The following is an 18,740-nucleotide window of genomic DNA, read 5'->3' as shown; positions in this document are numbered from 1 at the left end:
ACAGAAAATATAAATAAGAGAATGCATAATGTAATACGGATCTTATTTCTGAGAACTGTTTCACTAGTTCTTTATTTCATTTTAACCCAATAGCTGTGGCAATATGACCTATACTTTGTAAATGAACTAAACGAATTGGTGAGTGACAGAAATGATGGACAACAAAAATGTGTTCTATATTATTACCTATAGGTTGTCTATCACGCAGGATGAATGACAGGTCTTCTGTTTTCTGTTTCTTTGTATTTTTAAATATAGAACATGTCAAAGCAGACAATGAACTGTAACATGTTACAACATATTTGTTCTCATATAGGTCTATCCTGAAGAAAATCTCATTTTTATGTAAATACGTTTGGGTACTGGACATAAGTGCTGTGTCTTAATAGTTTCAAAGAATGGAATTATCTCATTAATATCTTTCTTACTCTGAAGAGAGTAACAGAATTTCCTTCCGGGTATCTAATCTGATGTATAAGCATGCATAGTAGAGAAGTAATGCCAAAGAGCATTCATCCTCACGTATTTTATGGAATCAGATTTGTGCCCTTCTTGATTTCCCTTTGTGCTCATAAAATTCAGTGCTGCACAAGTACTCATTTTTAGTAGCATAAAAAAAGATATTGTTTGCACTATGATTTTATTTGAATTATCATGCTTTTGTCACTTATAACATTCTTCTATCTTGAAAGATACAAAAATATATTCTTTCCTACTTTTGATATGAAATATCCCCAATTTATTTAGAAAATACGATTGAATACATCTTTTATCACCAATTTATATTATTGTTTAGTTGTGACATTTACATTGCCCCTAACTATCTTTTATTTTACATATCTCCTGCACGAAATAAAAATTCAATTACTCAGGAGAGATGTTAACAATGGACTATAATAAATTAGAGACTATTAAAGCAGTTTTGATAAAAGTATAATCACAAAAACACATTATCAGATCTTATAAATGTTCTAGGGTCAGAAGAAAGAAAAATGTTTAAAAGTTAGTCTGAAGTTAAATAAATTGACTTTTAAGCATGACTAGATCACGCAAATAGGGAGCTCTTATGAAGAAGTGAGAAAAATTACAATTTAAAAAAATTAATAACATATTAGATTGTGTAGGGGTTTCCCTATTATAGAAACCAGCAATTTGCATAGAAGAGATTAAATGCTAATGATGTTAAGTTATATTATATTAAATTAAAATGGTTTGATTTTTATTTCATGAACATGGTTTATGTAGAGTACACATGAATTCATTATATTATATACTTGTACATTTTTTATAAATGTAGCAAATTAATGTTAACATTCTTCCTGCCCCCAAACCAATAATAGTAATTCAATTATTCCATGCTTGATATTATTTAGAATTTCAAGTTTTAATATTTTTATTGTGTGCAGGTTAAGTTATTGGCTTATATTACAAAGAATATTTTAATGGATATACAGTACCTAAGCAGCTGGACTCATCAGGCTGGAAATCCATGCAGTCGGCAAAGCCATCACAGCGCTTGTGCACTGGGATACAGCTGTTAGAAGAGGCACACATCAAAGCTCCATCAGAACAATTTTCATTGGCTGAAAAAAAAACAATAATTATCATCGTTTTTAAAAAACAAATTTCTTCTAATAAAATAATAAGACCGTTTATTGTTTTACCCCTCATTTTGCTAGCCCTACATTTAAACTATATATTAGAGTTCTTGGTGAAGGAAACTTCAATTTATGAAATTAAAAATTTCTTCACAAAAAGTTTGTCCATAGAATCATCTCCCAGTTGTGCATTATGTCGTATTATTCGTGTATGTGTGTATAAAATGCATTGTATGTACTATATAGTCCAAACTGATTTTAGACTAGAGTCAACTTTAATAGCAAGGCAGATCTCTTTGTACTTCTGTTGCTCCCCTAACATCTCTATATTATGTGCAACTGAACTAACAGAGATTGTCATTTGTTTGAATGTTCATCCATTTCCAACTGGGTTATAAGTCATGGGTAGTCACTGGGTATCTGTTAGATCTGGGTAGTGATGCAGATCACTGCAGCCCAAGGTGATATGAGTATGTGCCTTTATAGCATTGCCAGTGCATGATGTAGGTATTTTACGAATTTCAGAGTCTCTTGTTGGCTTGATTTCAAGGGACAAGCATACATCTTGTGCATAGGACTTTGGTTGTTTCAGAAAATTGTCCTTAACAATGAACCCATCAATGATACTGACATTTCAATGGCAATCTATTTCTGCAAAGTACTTGACCTCTCTTGGATGCTACCCTTAGTCCTGTAACTGTTTTCTTGTGTTCCTTCCTCTTGCTCTCTAGTCTTTCCAGGATTATAACTTCCTGTAAGGCAGTGGACTGTTCTACACTCCTTTTACGAGTTAGGGCTAAACCAGAACCCTTCATTCCAGGCCACCATCATGCATTTCCAGTCTCCTGTTTGCTTCAGAACCTGCAAACCAGCAGGCTTGGTTCTATTCCAGTTTTGTTCCAGCCCTATATTAATCATGTCCCTGAGCCTTTTTAGGGTCATTTCTTCTATCTAGCATTGTTATGTGCTTGGAGTAGAGGGAAAGTGTCAAAGAATGAACCTACTGCACCATCTTGTCAGGATTTCTGGATCGATTTCAAAAGCACTAAATAATAATGATATTGATCTAAGCTGCATTCCTATTCCTGTTCCTTTGAGCCCTGGGTTTCTGCAGAGATATGTGGAAGGCAGCAGTGAAGAGCCAGGGCTTTCTGGCACTTACCCCAAGTTCAACAAGAATAGCTCTGCTTCTCTCTGATGCACTTAATGGTTTCATATACAATATCTTATTTGAATATTTTAACCCAAACCTATTGCCAAAAATTTAAAAAGGATTTATCTGGAAAGTTACTTCCACTAGAATAAAGACAATTAAGTTCAAATTTCTCAAGCTAAATTGATAGTTTAGAAGACTCAGGAGTAAATATTCCCATGCATGGGTCTTGCACAGATTTTGTCAGTTCGGTCACAAATTTTTCTTTTTTTAAAGTATATTTATGGGCTGGAAGGAGTTGTTTATTTGAGTTATCATAGGTTACTGACAAAGTTCAGTTTGAGAACCGCCTATCAAAATTTATTGTCAAGTGGAACATAAAAATGTTTTTTAAGGCACCCGATGTACATTGCAGCACTATTTACAATACCCAGGACATGAAAACAAACTAAATGTCCATCAACAGAGGAATGGATAAAGATGTGGTACATATATACAGTGGAATATTACTCAGCCGTAAAAAAGACCAAAACAATGCCATTTGCAGCAATGTGGATGGACCTAGAGATTGTCATACTGAGTGAAGTAAGTCAGACACAGAAAGCCAAATATCATATGATATCGCTTATATGTGGAATCTTAAAAAAGGATATAAATGAACTTATTTACAAAACAGAAGTAGAGGGACAGATATAGAAAACAAACTTATGGTTACCAGAGGATAAGGAGGGAGAGGGATAAACTGGGAGATTGGGATGACATATACACACTGCTATATATAAAACAGGTAACTAATAAGAACCTACTGTATAGCACAGGGAACTCTACTCAATACTCTGTAGTGACCTATATGGGAAAAGAATCTAAAAAAAGAGTGGATATATGTATATGTATAACTGATTCACTTTGCTGTACACCTGAAACTAACACAACATTGTAAATCAGCTATACTCCAATAAAAAATTTTAAAAAAAGAGTATGTATTTCCATTGACTAAAAGTGCTGGGTCTGAAAAATTAAAGTGATACTCCTCATTGAGCAATTCTTCCTGCTAGAACATTAATTCACACCAATAAATATTATTGAGGTGCCACTATAAGTAAGACATTATGCTTAGCACTTCCACTGGTGAGTGCAGGAGAGAAATTTTTAAAAACAGTAACCAAAACATATACAGCAACAAAAGCAAGATAACAATATAAGAATGATTAATGGTTCAAAATAATAATAAGAGAAATGTCATACAGCCAGACTTAGAAAAGCATTGGTATAGATAAGTATGATAAAAATAAGAGATTCCTTTAGCATAGGGAAGTCTGTAAAGGGTGAAAGTAAGAATAGAGTCTTGAGATATGTTTTAAATTTTAATGTTTCCAGAGAATAGCCATTTAGCAGAGTGGGAATCAAGTCTACAGATTGGGAATCAATAAGTTTGATACTAGAACAGTGAGTAAAAGCAGTTTGCCTTGGACTGGGGAGTTTGTGTGAAGAGGTAGGACAGACAAATCTAAAAAATGAGGCTGAAATTGGATTGTAGAAATGGCTAAGGTGCCAGGAGAAGAGATGATCTTTAAGCTTTTCCAAAGGGTGACATAATTTAGGATATGTAGTACATCAACAAGATAAATAATATTCCAAACCAAGTAAACTAAAAAATAGAATAATTTTCCAACTCCTATTAGATGAAGAGATGTTTGTAAAAAATGAATGTGTGAATATATACATGCCTCAATATATCCATGTATGTGTATGTATACATATTTTCTTATCATTGTTTTTCATTGCAAGGAGCTGAGGGACCATACAAGATAATAGTTTTATGATTTTAAACAATATAATGTGTTGAAATTTGTATACAAAGATGAGACATACTCACCTACTTGTAAAGCATTATTTTGGACCCTTCTTCTCTCAGAAATACTAATCCAATCCTTAACCTAATTTCCAGTGTGACTGAGAGCTTATTTTCAAGTTGACTGTACAATGAAGAGTTCTAACTTGTAAGCGGTATAAATGCTCAACTATGGCGCAAACAGCATTGAAACACATAAAAAGTATATAAGAAAATAAATGGTTTCATTTGTAGAAAGTTTTACTTTTTTATCGAAAGTTTAGTTTAGATAGTTAAAAACTGGCCTTTCACTTTATGAAATTTGAAACTAAAATCTTAGTTTCTGTGGCATTTTAAATGGTATAACGTTAAAGTTAGTATTTATTAATTTCCTTTTGAAAGTGGGTTGAGGGCTTCCCTGGTGGCGCAGTGGTTGAGTCTCTGCCTGCCGATGCAGGGGACATGGGTTCGTGCCCCGGTCCGGGAAGATCCCACATGCCGCGGAGCAGCTAGGCCCGTGAGCCATGGCCGCTGAGCCTGCGCGTCCAGAGCCTGTGCTCCGCAACGGGAGAGGCCACAACAGTGAGAGGCCCGTGTACCGCAAAAAAAGAAAAAAAAAAAGTGGGTTGAAAATAAATTATGTATGCAATTAATACTTATTGACACCTATACAGCAAAGGACTGAATGCAGCAAAGCAAATGGAATCATTATTTCTTTTTATCCTCCATTATTAACACATACACAACAAAAACATTTTCCAAAATTAGTCCAAATAAGTTATAAATAAAATTTATAGGAAGTTCAGGTTTCAAAATGTTGCCCTGGACAATACCTACTTTTGCCACATTCTCTTTCAAACATTATGGTTTAATGTCTATAAAAATATTTATTTCAATCTGTCATCATCCTAGAGGTTCATACTCTTTCTAATCGAAATAAACTAAGTAACACAGAGAATTTTATGGCTTTTAGCTCATTCACTCAGGTAGATGATACATTAAAGATAAACAATTCGTGAATGGCTCATCGGAGTTACTTCCATAAAGCAAAACCCCTTTTGAAGATTATAGTTGCTGCATAAGAAATATACACAGAAGTAAGGCACGTATGACTATGGGTGTATATCCATTTACTACTAAAATGAAACTCATGTATGTAGCAGATTAAGGTTTCTAACAGCAAAGAAACTATGATCTTGGCCATGGGAATAAAGGCTACAAGCCCTTCAAGGCAGACACACACGTGGCATGGAGCAGGATGGATATGTGTTCTATCCCTGAACTAACACCAATCACTACTCTTATTGAAATATCTTAGCAGCTTAAATAATTTTAATAAAACTATAAATATAATTTAAAGTGGAAAGGATAACAATGTATTACGTCTGTATTATGTACTTTACCATATTAATTCATTTAATTCTCCAATACCTCTGTAAAAAAGACTTGATCTCTATGATTTTAATGTTGAGTAAACTGAGGAACACTCTTGTTAGAAGCTGTCAGATGCAGAGGATGATCTTTACAGTGTGATGGAGAAGCACCAAAGGATGTTGAGATCCTAGCTAACAAATTGAAAGTCCAATAATAAAACTGTGGATGATCAAGGCTGGTCCACAAGTCTTAGGAGCATGATCCATTCCCAATCTTCAGAAGTGACGCTCCACTTGATAAGACGTATTGACTACTATTGGAACATAAAGTTAGATAGTAGGAAAACTATGCACTTCTCCATCTGTTTTTCCCATTCTCTCTATTATTGATGGATAATGTGCCTCTCCTGAGCCATTCTCCATCTTCTCTCCCTGCTCTGAGCCCTGGGAGGTTGAACTCTAAGGATACATCAACGTGCTTCTTTGCCTTCTAGCTTTGGTTGGGTTTGCTTGATAGGTAGCACCAGCAAGACGTTGATGCAGAGAGAAGAGACTGTGAGATTACCACTGGTTAGCGGCTCCGTAACCAAACGCCACTCCTTTTAGCAGGTAGCTCTCCTTGACTCTAGATTCAGGCAACTGTTCCCTCCTCTCACATCCTTTGTTCTATGAATGATAAAAGGCCCCGCTGTTACTATTCCTTATGATTTCCCTATGCATATTATTTCCTTAATAAATAATCCCTTTATTAAAACAATCTCAACGTGCCATCTATTTCTTGTTAGGATATTGACAGATACATCTGATGAAATCAAAATCTTCTTGGTGAATAGATTGCTATCAGAGGAATATCAATGAGAAGAATGTTCCTGGTTTTGTGTTATTTTCCTATATAATTAAACCATACTTATTTTTCCATTTATTTTAGGGAAAGGAAATATTTTTGGTGAAGTATCACTTCAGTGTATAAAAAAACATGTTTCCAGTGGAAAGACAACATTAAATATGAATTATTTTTAAATTTGGACTTATCACATGCTTTGTTTGAGCATTCTGATCACTAAACATGTATTTTTGCAAGAATAAAAGGCTTTCAAATATCAATTGCTATCGATTTTCCAGCATAAAATTGCAAACTTCTCAGAATTCTATTCCTACAACATTTAACTATGTGCAAGCCTCACAAAATCAACAAACCAAAGAACCAAACCTCTTATTTTATCCTAGACCCCACTCGAAATGCCAACTTCTTGAAGTTTTCTGTAGCCGGCTTCCCTCTGCCACTTCCCATCTTCTCCACAAAAGACTGACATCACAATTCTGCTCCAAGACCACCAGCAACCATTTGTGCTTTTTCCCAGTCTGTATTTTTTTAGTCCTAATCTTACATGATCTCTCAGACACGTCTGAACCTTTGAATACTCTCTGATACGTAGGCTTTCTACCTTTAATTGAAGATCATCACTCTCTTTTGGTTTCCCTCCTATGTCTATGACCACATCTCCGTGTCTTTCGATGTTTGGTTTTTCTTAACAGTCCTTTACGTGTTCCTTAGGATTCTGTCTGCCACCTTACCTTTTTCCTCTCTCCGTTATCTCATCTATATCCGCAGCTTGAATCATCGTATGCTGATAGCTATGTATCTTTATATATCTTCCTTTAGCTCGTTCCCGAGCTCCAGACATCCATTTATAAACACATCCTGAACGTTTTACATGGATGTGCCACAGATACCATAAATACAACATGTGTACAAATGAAGCCACATTCTTACCCTAAGAGGTCCTTCCCCTCCTATTTTTCCCAGCTCAAGGAATGGCTGATTAGCCGTCTTGTTGCCCACATCAGAAACTTGGAAACTAGTTTTGATTACTTTCTCTTCCTCTTCACTTGAATGTCTCTTAAATCTATTCATAATCTTACCTCATGCCATTAATCTACTCAATCCCTTTATATTTCCACTGTAACATCTCCTAACCAGTCCCTCATCCTCACTGCAATCCATTCCATGTACTACTTAAACACTTCTTCCTGGCATGATGGGGTGAACTCTTTAAGACCTAGTCCCTGCTTATCTCTCCCAACCTATTTCTGCAAAAGTCCCTATACCACAAACTCTACTCTAGTTATATGAAATATGTTTCAATCAAACAACTTTTTCTCTATTCTTGGAACATTCTCCACTGGAATCAAGCATCTCTACTTGCCTAATGACTACCTGTCTTTCCAAAATTGGCTCTGCAATCATTTTTCTTGTTAAAATTTATAGACTCCCTAGCACCATAGTTAGGGAGTACCCTATGTTATTCAATAACACTGTTTTTATCTCTGTCACAGAACTTATCGCATGGTATTCCAACTATCACTAATCTCCTTCACTAATATGTAATGTATCCAACAACCTGAGCTTGTACCATGTCATGTCCATCTGGATCGCCAATGTCCAATACAACATGTGGCATAAATTACATCCTTAATGAAGATTTGTGATGAAGGAAGGAAGGAAGGAAGGAAGGAAGGAGAGTTTATAAAATACCATTCTAAATAAATAGGTGAGCCCAGAAGGAGGGAAAAAAACGGTTATGCTTTCAATTGTTTGGTAAATTGTCACCATCAGATGCTTTTATTCTGTAATTTTGCTCTAGCATTTTGTCCATGGTTTATTTTCATGCAATTTTCCCTACAGAGTCCCAACTCAATAAATATTTTGGACATGGAGAGAAGCAATTCTTTTACAATGCCGTCTATTCCTAATGTGGACTTATTTCCCCTTAGAAGCAGAATTTCATATATTACTATCTCATCGAACACCAATTTTCCAACATATGTCTAAAAGTATAAGGATACAGTCCCTTCCTAAGCTTCTCTTTAAATAGCATTGTTATTTGAAGTCAAATACCATATGACTATATTGAACTTAATCTGATGTCTATCAGCCAAATTCCATTAGAGCCTTGATGGGAACAGGGATAAGTAACTTGGCTTCCTCTTCCTCATTCACCTCCATTTGTTTAACTTGCTCCTAAGAAAATATTATAAGACCTCACAAATTGGCTTTATTATAGAAAGAATATACATGTAGGAAATAACAGGGAGATAGAAAGCCAATCTCCAAACCTAAACCAGCAAAAGAAATTCACTGATTTAAGGCAAAAACCTTCAAAAATCCAAAAGTCATCTTCCTTTTCCTTTATTCATCTTCACATCTTTTCCAGTCGTTATCATAATTCTGGATGCCCACAAAAAACAGGGCACTGAAATACCCTTCTATTTCTCCCAATAGCCCCCTCTTACAGTTACCTTCCAAACTTTACTGCTCCCCCCGACAAAAAAGTGGCCACTAACATAGGGCTTATGGAGCTCTATCATTGCAGCCCAAATACAGCACGTTATAATGTGAAACCAAGCAAACAAGGAATTAAATAAAATGTTAGTGATGCTTTGGCTCCACCACGATTATGTACTCACCTTAAAAATTTGTGTAATTTGTATAATTACTTAATTAACACTCTTCCTTCCCTATCTGACATAGGCTAATCATAATAAAGACAGAAGTTGACGGATGCAGGACTGGGAATTTTACACTCATTCTCTCAAATCTGCACAGCCCTGTAAGTTAGGTATTACATGGATGGTAAGACTGACTCAAATAATGTTGCCCAGATTGTACAGGTAGTTAGTGATAAGGATAACGTCAACCCTAATGTCCCACAGATTTACTTCTACATTAACTCTTTCCGTTTTTTTTTTTTTTTTTTTAATCTTTGGCTGCGCTGGGTCTCCACCACTGCGCGACGGCGCCCCCGACCGCGGAGAACCCCCCTGCCGTGGAGCACGGGCTCCAGGCGCACCGGCCCCAGCAGCTGTGGCATGCAGGCTCTGCAGCCATGGCTGGCGGGCTCCAGAGCACAGGCTCAGAAGCCACGGCGCATGCGCCAAGCCGCTCTGCGGGTCAGGGCCCGAACCCGCGTCCCCCACACTGGCAGGCGGACCCCCATCTGCATTAACTCTAATGACGTAACATCTACCCAGGTCCAGGTCCTTCCCCTAGCTACATCTATTCACTACAATGGATATTTGACCATTTGCTCGAGCCATCTTCATGGACATTTACGGTGGGAAGAAATTATAATTACATGTCTTCAATCCATTCCCACAAACATTTATTAAAAAGATAATGGATACATAAGAGCATCCCCTACATGAATGACCCAGTTGTAAATAAAAAAGGAAATCACACACATTTAACAGAGATTAGTGTGACTACCAACAAAATGTTTCCAGAAACGCTAAGCGAGGACAATATGCTTTGTTTAGCAATATAACACAAACAACTATGTTACTTCTGATACGATCGTGGTAACACTCTAGAGAACTTTACTTTATCTGTCGTGCTCTCTCTATCATTGCCAAACAGCATTTCTCCCCTGGCACACTGAGTGAATGAAAATAACTCACAGCAGCCGGATTCGTCTTCATTAAGGTGACAGTCAGGCACTCCGTCACATAGCAGGAGGGATGGGATACACTCGTTGGTAGAGCACTGGAACTTCATTTGACCACAGAGCTGAGGAGGGGGGCTGAGAGAACAATCCATTTCATCAGATCCATCTATGCAGTCTTCCTGTCCATTACATTTCCCTGAGAGGGGCACACACTGGAGTGTGTAGACACAGGAAAACTGATCAGCTTCACACGGTGACAGCTGTATTGAGACAGGACCTAAAAAGAGAGCCAGTCATTTTCACATTAGGGGAGTTATCTCTCTGTCTAGTGTTGAAACATTATAGGATACTCTCATTCTCGCATAAACATGAAACATTTAGCTAATTTAAGCAAATCAATTTTCTATTAGGAGTAATATGAACTCTAACAAAACAGGCCAACATGATTAGAGAATACACCTTATCTTAACCTCAGAAACATTTATATAAAGGGCATCGTTCCTGTGAAAAAATGACACTTTCAAATTAAAGAAGAAATTTTGATTCATGCTCTTAAATTTGACCATCAGATTTTCCTTGAGGAGTAAAGATACCTTTATACAGTAAGTTAGGCACTTTGAAAAGCTGCAATCACGATTTTAAAATTTAAGTAAATTGGCATTATGTCATTATATCAGTATACAGTTTAGTAACTGTTTCTTAGCGGCCTCAGCTAGGGGAATTTGGCTCCTGAGAACTGGGGGGACTGAGTCACAGAACTGAGGTCTGCTATGGTTTTGTCATACTGCTCTTTGCCCTTGAGTCACGATCACATTTCAAAGGTCTAAAGAGTGCAGATATGTGTAGCCATATCTAAAGTGCAGATGCAATCACAGTTTAAGCTAAGATATTACACTAGTGAGCATCTTCAGGATAATGTAATTCACACCTAACCAACCCATTTTATAGATGAGGATACTGAGGCTCACAAATTTTTAGCATCCAAAGACATGATGTAAATTTAATGAGCTTTTATCATGTGAAACTGTTCCATAGCAATGGTTTAAGTCAACACTTAAAGCATGTGCAAAGAGTGTTGACTTGCTGCTGTTTCTAGAGGTCAGGGGATATCTGTGAACACACAGGGTTGCACTAATTTGCTGGAACGTTATTAGTGGAACAGTTCTTATACTTCGTATCGTCTCTGGGACAGATGTTGACGGGCTCATCAGTATTTTAAGGGAAAAGAAAATCGAAAGTAGTGGGGACCAGTTCAGGAACACCTTATTTTGTGTTTTTTACATTTTAAAACTCCTATTATTTATGGGTAATATAAGAATGATTTGTTTTATACATAAGGGTGGTGGTGTGAATTCATTTTAGAAATGAAATTTAAAAGTTACTCTCCCTTACCACTCACTCAGTAGTGGTGACATATCTAGAATACATTTAAATTCAAACTTTGTGATGAAAGTCATGTATATAAGACAATCTTTGTTCATGGAAATAAGCATATTTAAGTGGGAGAGGGATAAATGTATGACTTTGAGACGTTTGTGTCATGTTCTTATTTAACTACCTAAGTCATAGCAGTGCATACAATTGCAGTATTCCAATGGAAACGTTCTGAATTCAAACTTAGAAAGTAAATTGGATTTCAATTTTTATAAATTTATATGTATAACATATATATATCTTTTGATATTTAACTATTTAACCATGGTCAAATAGTTTCTCTTCATTCTTTTTATTAATCTCACATTGAAGACAGGACAGACATCCTTACTTTCATTTCTTTCTCAAATATTTTATGGACTAAACTTTCATTTTTATACACTCACCTCAAGGTTGAACCTCAACTGTAGGTTGAAAAGGCTGAATAAACGTTTTGCATGTGACGAAAATCTAGAACCAACCTTAGTAATACACCTATTACTTAGCTAAGCTAAGGTACCAACCTTTTGTTGGGAATAACAACAAAAGGGAATAATTTTCTCTATTTCAAGACAAGTTTCTCACCTTATTCAAAATGAGTTGCATGTGTGTGTTCCTTTATATTTTTGCTTACATCAGATATGCAAAGTAAAGTTCTCTCTTTTATTTGGAGGCAGCAATTCTGTTAAATTCTAGAATCATTCATATCAAAAGATATTCAAACTCAATTGTTCTAGGTCCTTCTTTACAAGAAAACTGGTGGGCTTTATTGTCTGTAGTGGATTCTGTCTTGAATTGTCCAGAGTTTTCTATCAAGGCCCTCATGCCCCCAGCTGCTGGGAGGTTACCAGATGACAGCTCACAGCTGAGTCTACCTCTAGGATTTTCCCTCTAAAGTCACACAGCCTCCCAGGATCGGCTCCCTTCATTGGCGAATTGGGGATAAGATGGTCCAGCCCCTATGCATCAGTTTGGGACCAGTGCAGCTCCCAGGCTCCCCATGGCATCAGCGTGAGACCCCCTATGGCACCTGTATCAGAGTTCAACCCTCCCTCTGCCCAGCCCTGCTTCCTTCACTTCACAGGGGTTGTTCCTGGGAGAATTTCCAATAAACCTTTTGCATAGGAATCAGGGCCTCATAGTTCACTTCCCTGGGAACCTAAGATACTATCCCACCATCAAAATGCATCTTGTTTTAAATTAAACACCCTCTCCACACTGTCGAATCACTTCTCAAATTTTCCGTGGAAATACTTTTGTTGCAAGAGGAACCTGAACTTGCACCCCTAAAGGGAGTCTAGGTAGACCCTTAGCCGGAAGTAGTTGTTCATAAGCTCAACATTTCTTTTAAGTCTCTTGTTTTATCTGATCAAAATTCTACATTCTACGACATAGGACATTCAAGCTTTTTCACTATAAAAGACTTCCTCCAGGAATTCAAATAAAATGAATACTCTTGGAAGATGTACTATGTATATCTTCTGAACTGAATGCCTTCTACTGCATACCCTCTTTGAGAAGTTAAGAAGGTTTCCCTAAAATTTTAATATTAACGTGTTTATTCTTGGGTATCAGCCATGGAGTTACCTAATTAAGACAGTTAATGTCTTTCTCATATAATTCTATGAAAAATGAACGATATTAATTGTTCTCTTTTATAACCTGAAAAACATTAGCACCACCTTAAATGCATATTACTAAGTGAAAACAGGCAATCTTAAAAGCCTACATATTGTCTGACTCCAGCTATATGATATTCTGGAAAAGGCAAACAGTGGATATTGTAAAATGGTCGTTGGTTACCCAGAGATGGTAGAAAGGAAGGGAGGAACAAGGGGGGACTTTTAGAGCTGTAAAACTCTTCTTTATGGCTCTGTAATGGTGGATGCATGCCATGGCACAGACTGAATGTTTACATCCCCCCCAAATTTCGTATGTTGAGACATAATTCCCAATGTGATGACATTTGGAGGTGGGGTTTTGGGAGCTGATTAGGTCATGAGAGTGGAGCCCTCAGGAATGCAATTAGTGCTCTTATTAAAACTGGCCCTTGCCCTTTCCACTTTGTGAGGACCCAGCAAGAAGGCACTAGTTGAGGAAATAGTTTTGCACCAGACACCAAATCTGCCAGCATATTCGTCTTGGACTTCTTAGCCTCCAAAACTATGAGAAAGAAATATTTGTAGGCATCCAAGTCTATGATATTCCGTTACAGCATTCTGAACAGATTAAGACATGCCATTACACATTTGTCAAAACTAACAGAAATTATAATACCAAGAGTGAAAGCTAATGTAAACTATGGGCTTTGGGTGACAGGGATGTGTCAATGTTGATTAGTCAGCTGTAACAAACATAACATTATGGTGCTGGAAGGTTGATTATGGGGGAGGCAGGTGTACCCACACTCTGTAATTTACACCTAATTTTGCTGTGAACTGAAAACTGTTTTAAAAAATAAAATGTGTGTGTGTATGAATCTCAACACCAATATCCCTCAGAATCTACATTCTAGCCCAAGCTCTTCAGTAGTGATGGAAAGGGTGGAGGAGAGACACAGGGCAGTGGATGTTGGGTTACCTGCAACATGAAGCTGTGATGGAGCTCGCTCTCTCCCCCAACACACAGAGGCTCCAGACACGAAAGAAAATCAAGAATATATTTTCCGTGCTAGGGAAAATCAAGAGCTGAAGAAGCAGAACATATTAAGAGGCCCCCAAAGAGTTATCATTGTTACTCAGCATCAATATTTGCCACAATGATAGTGAATTCCTTCCTAACTATGAATAGTGATACCACTGCAAATGTCTGAAATTGCATAAAGGAAGAATTTTCTGCCTTCATATAACCTCAAATAATCTAAAACATACATGAATGTGGAAACATATACAAAAATATGAAATGTTAGAGCAGTTGCTGGTCATTTCTTTCTTGTCATGAGGCCTGGAACCCAGAGAGACCCCAGAGGATAAGAGATACATTCCTCTTTTATCATCTCCAGATGGTCCTACACTATATTTCCTGGTCTGACATATCTGTGCTGGTATGGCCTCTTTTATATGCAATGTTGGGCCAGGTTATGTACTTGACCTAATTTAATGCTATTGTTCACTGACAGCTCTATTCCATATTAACTGAACTTTATTTAATAGTCAAAGAATTCCCCAAATGTTAAACTCTTAACTTCTACTTTAGGGCCAATATTATTAAATAATTCCCCCTTTTAATTCCTGCTTCACATTGCTTCCAAAATACATTTCCTAAAGGAAGAATCCTGTTCAAAACTGGTTCTCCAATGCCTCACAGGGTGGTCCACTGTCCTTACCAGATTAAGGTCCACTGCCCTGTGGTTATTCAACGACCTAACTCCTGACTCAGCCTCACCTATATTCTCCCAATAAAGCCTAAAATTGCAGAGGAAATCATGACTATTTCAATTATGACTGTATTGTACTCTTTGCCGCCTGGGATGGGGCAGGAAGGAGAACGCCGTTGTCGTTCCTGTGAGTGGGAAGGTTTTCACTTACAGATATCATGAGTGGGTGTTTTGGCGTCTAAGATTACATCTTTGTCTCAGTGTAGAAGGCTTGAGATGGAGAGTGGGAAGCTGTCTCTTCATCACACACCACAAATATACACAATTGAAGGAAATCTAAGAGTCTGAGGCAATCGTCTGTGAGGGAATATTGCCGAATTTCAAGTACACTTTGGGGACACCTGTTTTACATGTCTCAGGCAGGTGAAAGGAGAGAGAGGCAGGTACTGCGATGGAGATACCGAGGTGGGCAGTAGAGAAGACCACTCAGGAGTTAGACGTGGTGGTCTCTCAGAGATCTCTCAGCTGTACTGTCTCAACTGCCTCGATGAAAGAGAAACTAGAGAAAGTGGCTGTGATACCCCATAACTTCCAGTTAACAGGGCATTGGCACTAAACACAAACACATACAACTATGTTTAACTTCATATTAACTTCTGAGGAATATGAATCAGTAGCTTTACCTAAAGTTTGGAGTGTTCTACATGATTGAATTAGTTTTACTTTTAAAACCACATAATTTTAAGACTAATTTCTGCCTTTCTAATAAAATAATTTAAAATGTACAGCTGTATAGCTGAAACTAACACAACTATACCCCAATAAAAATTGAAAAAAAAGGAAAATACACTTGAAGTCAAAAAGAACTACTAGAAATAGTAGTTCATTCATTGCTTAATAATAAACAAAAATTGATTTATGGAGAAGATTAAAAAAATGATCACTTTAATGTGTGTTGGGTTATGAATGCTGCCCCATATGAAACCCTACATGAGGCATACCCAACTAACATTACCTTAATTCCATTGTAATCAGAAAGAGCAGAAAGGGCAAAATGCAAGATCTGGATGTTTTAGCACCTGAACTGACCTCCTAATTGATCAATCATCTGCTCCATCGGGCAGAGAAGACCAACCATGGGCCTGTCATTCCTTTAGACCCCTTTTTATCAAAAACTGGTTATTTCTCTAAACTCATGCTTTCTATTTTGACCAAGTTTATATTAGTGAAAATGATAACTCATACATATAAACCTATTTATTTACTCTTTGTTAAGCCAACAAACTTGTTCTTTGTTTTCTATTTTCCCATTTCCAACTATTTCCACAAAGAGTGACTGGTCTTCTCTAGGTAAAATGTTCTCATATGCCAATAAGATGCTCTCAGAAAAACTGGTCATTCTGTTGAAGTCACTTGTTTTCAATGAAAAAAAAAAAAAACTTTTCTTAAAACAGATTTTTTTAGTGAAGCAGTGTCACTTTCTTATTTTATTTCTTAGGCAACAAACAAACAAGCTTGTTTTCATAAAGTCTGAATGTTTTCCAGATAACAACATATGTGTTCCAGGGAATCAGGAAACCCATAATAGAAGTAAACATTAATAGCCCAAGAGAACAAAACAGGCCTAGATTGACCTTGGCTATTGAAAAACTCCCAGAATCCCTCAGACACACTTGGTCTGGTAAAACACTGGCCCGCTGAATATTTCCAAATAAAAAGAAAAGAGTCAGCAAAGGTTATGATAATTTTCAAAAATGACTATATGGTAGACAAATGACTAACTCACCATACCATATTTTATTTTAAATATACATATATATTTATATACTATGGATACATAAATATATATGATTCTGTGGTAAACGTCCTTGTTCATATAAAAGCATTCACCTTTAAGACAGTGTTGGGACAGTGAACTGTGGTTTATCTTCACATTCAATATGAGGAACTTGTCAAACCCAGGCTAATGGAGTATGGTTCCTACTGGGACTGATTTTTCCATGGTTGTCATTTAGATTTCTTCCCCCTAATTCAATAAAATTCCTTCCAGCCTGAAGATCAGCAGGAAACCCGATAAGAACCACCTCACAGTATAACAGACAAGCTCCACCAGATGTAGTTAAGAGGGAATCCTGATCTTATTCCCATAAGCCTGCTTGGTATTACCTTTTAATGCCATTTTCCAGTTTTTGTGTTTTTTCCTTCTAATCTAGTGTCCCTTCCAGGAATAAAGGGGAATTATCCCATCATTTGACAAACTGGGAGGACTTCATGGACTCTGACTGCAATAATAGATTTAAAACCTAATAATATTCTATAAGCCGATAAGTGAATCAGGATCGACTGATAATCAATTTCATTCAGCTTTTTGTACATTCATCACTATTTGTTTAAAAATTAGGCCCATGAATCACTAACTGAATCAAAATTATGAAAATGACCCATGCGTTAAAACCATGTTCTAAATCATTTATCTACAGTGCTATATCTCTTCTGATATAAAATGGATATCTACTCTATATCATACACTTATTTCAAATTTATATTTTTATCAATCAACCTAAAGTTAAAGATACTCATACTCACTAAAATTTTCTTTAAAAGACAAGATAATGACAATGGAGATTTTTCAATGGAGAGGAACTGAAAATGACAGAAAACAAGCTACACATATCACAAAATACCATGTAAGATATATCACAGGAGAACTGCAAACTTAAGGTCTTAACAATCTGGAACAGAGTTTGCTTTCCTGCTGGGGATATTAAGGATAAATTCATGAAGAAGGTGGCTTTTGCTCTGCCCTTGAAAGTGAAAAAGGATTTACACAAGAGGAGATAAAGGGCAGGGCATCTCCAGCCTGAGAGCAGTAAGATTAAAGTCAATGAGATGAGAGGACAGAATATGGGACATGACTAGAGAAAGGCAAGAGGTCTTACTTTAAGGGATCATTTCATAACCAGAATCAGAGAGATAAGACAGGAGCTGCGACAAAGGATAAGAAACATATTCAGTAGGCAATTGACAGCCTCTAAGCATTTTTCTTCTTTACAACTTGTATGAATTTATGTATTTTGATTAGTCTCAGTTTTATTTCATCTCTCACCATTGGAGTATAGATAGAAAATTTATTGTTTCTCGTCAGCTTTGTAAATTGGTCCAGATGGTTGCAGAATATTCAAGCTCGATTATGATTTTTTAAAAAAGAAGAGGAATGGTCGTCAGCCAGAGGTGGCTGATGTGGAAATTAGAAATGAAAGTGTAACTTACAAGACTCTGAAGTGTAGACATATGATTTGGGCTTGGTCAACAGTATGCTTCCAACCAGCTCCTTTAATTTTAAGGGAGTGACAAAGGGACGATTAGAGATTACTCATAATGGTGGCAGGAAAGTAGATAGCCCAGCTCTGAAAGAAGTATTCATAGGCAGTGGACTTAGGTAGTTTCAGCCTCTGGTTTACTCAGTCTTACTCACTTCCCACTTATTTTTCTGTCTTAGATTCTTAGTTTTACATTTAATTTTTGGAGCAATCAATATTCTTTCAATAAGCTTATTTTCTGCCTTTAAGTGAGCCCGAGTCAGGTTCTGTTGCTTGCAATAAAAAATTCTT

General features: G+C 36.7%; 1 protein-coding gene across 11 annotated transcripts in view; it reads right to left on the bottom strand.

The window, feature by feature from the left end:
• The window catches only part of MALRD1 (MAM and LDL receptor class A domain containing 1), a gene marked incomplete at its 5' end in the record, with an annotated part of 1,062,652 nt that overhangs the window by 361,589 nt on the left and 682,323 nt on the right, over positions 1–18,740 (bottom strand). For 10 of the 11 annotated variants that reach the window (XM_079915185.1, XM_079915179.1, XM_079915188.1 and 7 more), the window contains 2 exons: positions 1,458–1,583; positions 10,414–10,677. In XM_079915185.1, coding sequence (XP_079771311.1) covers positions 1,458–1,583; positions 10,414–10,677 — 390 coding nt within the window. Of the gene's footprint in view, positions 1–1,457; positions 1,584–10,413; positions 10,678–18,399; positions 18,461–18,740 lie in introns of those variants that run through there. The other variant, XM_079915180.1, reaches the window with a different exon arrangement.

The sequence above is a fragment of the Stenella coeruleoalba genome, assembly GCF_951394435.1.
Source record: "Stenella coeruleoalba genome assembly, chromosome: 2".
Classification (NCBI taxonomy): Eukaryota; Metazoa; Chordata; class Mammalia; order Artiodactyla; family Delphinidae; genus Stenella; species Stenella coeruleoalba.
The sequence above is the reverse complement of the archived record's forward strand: the minus strand, read 5'-3'. Positions and strand labels throughout refer to the sequence as shown.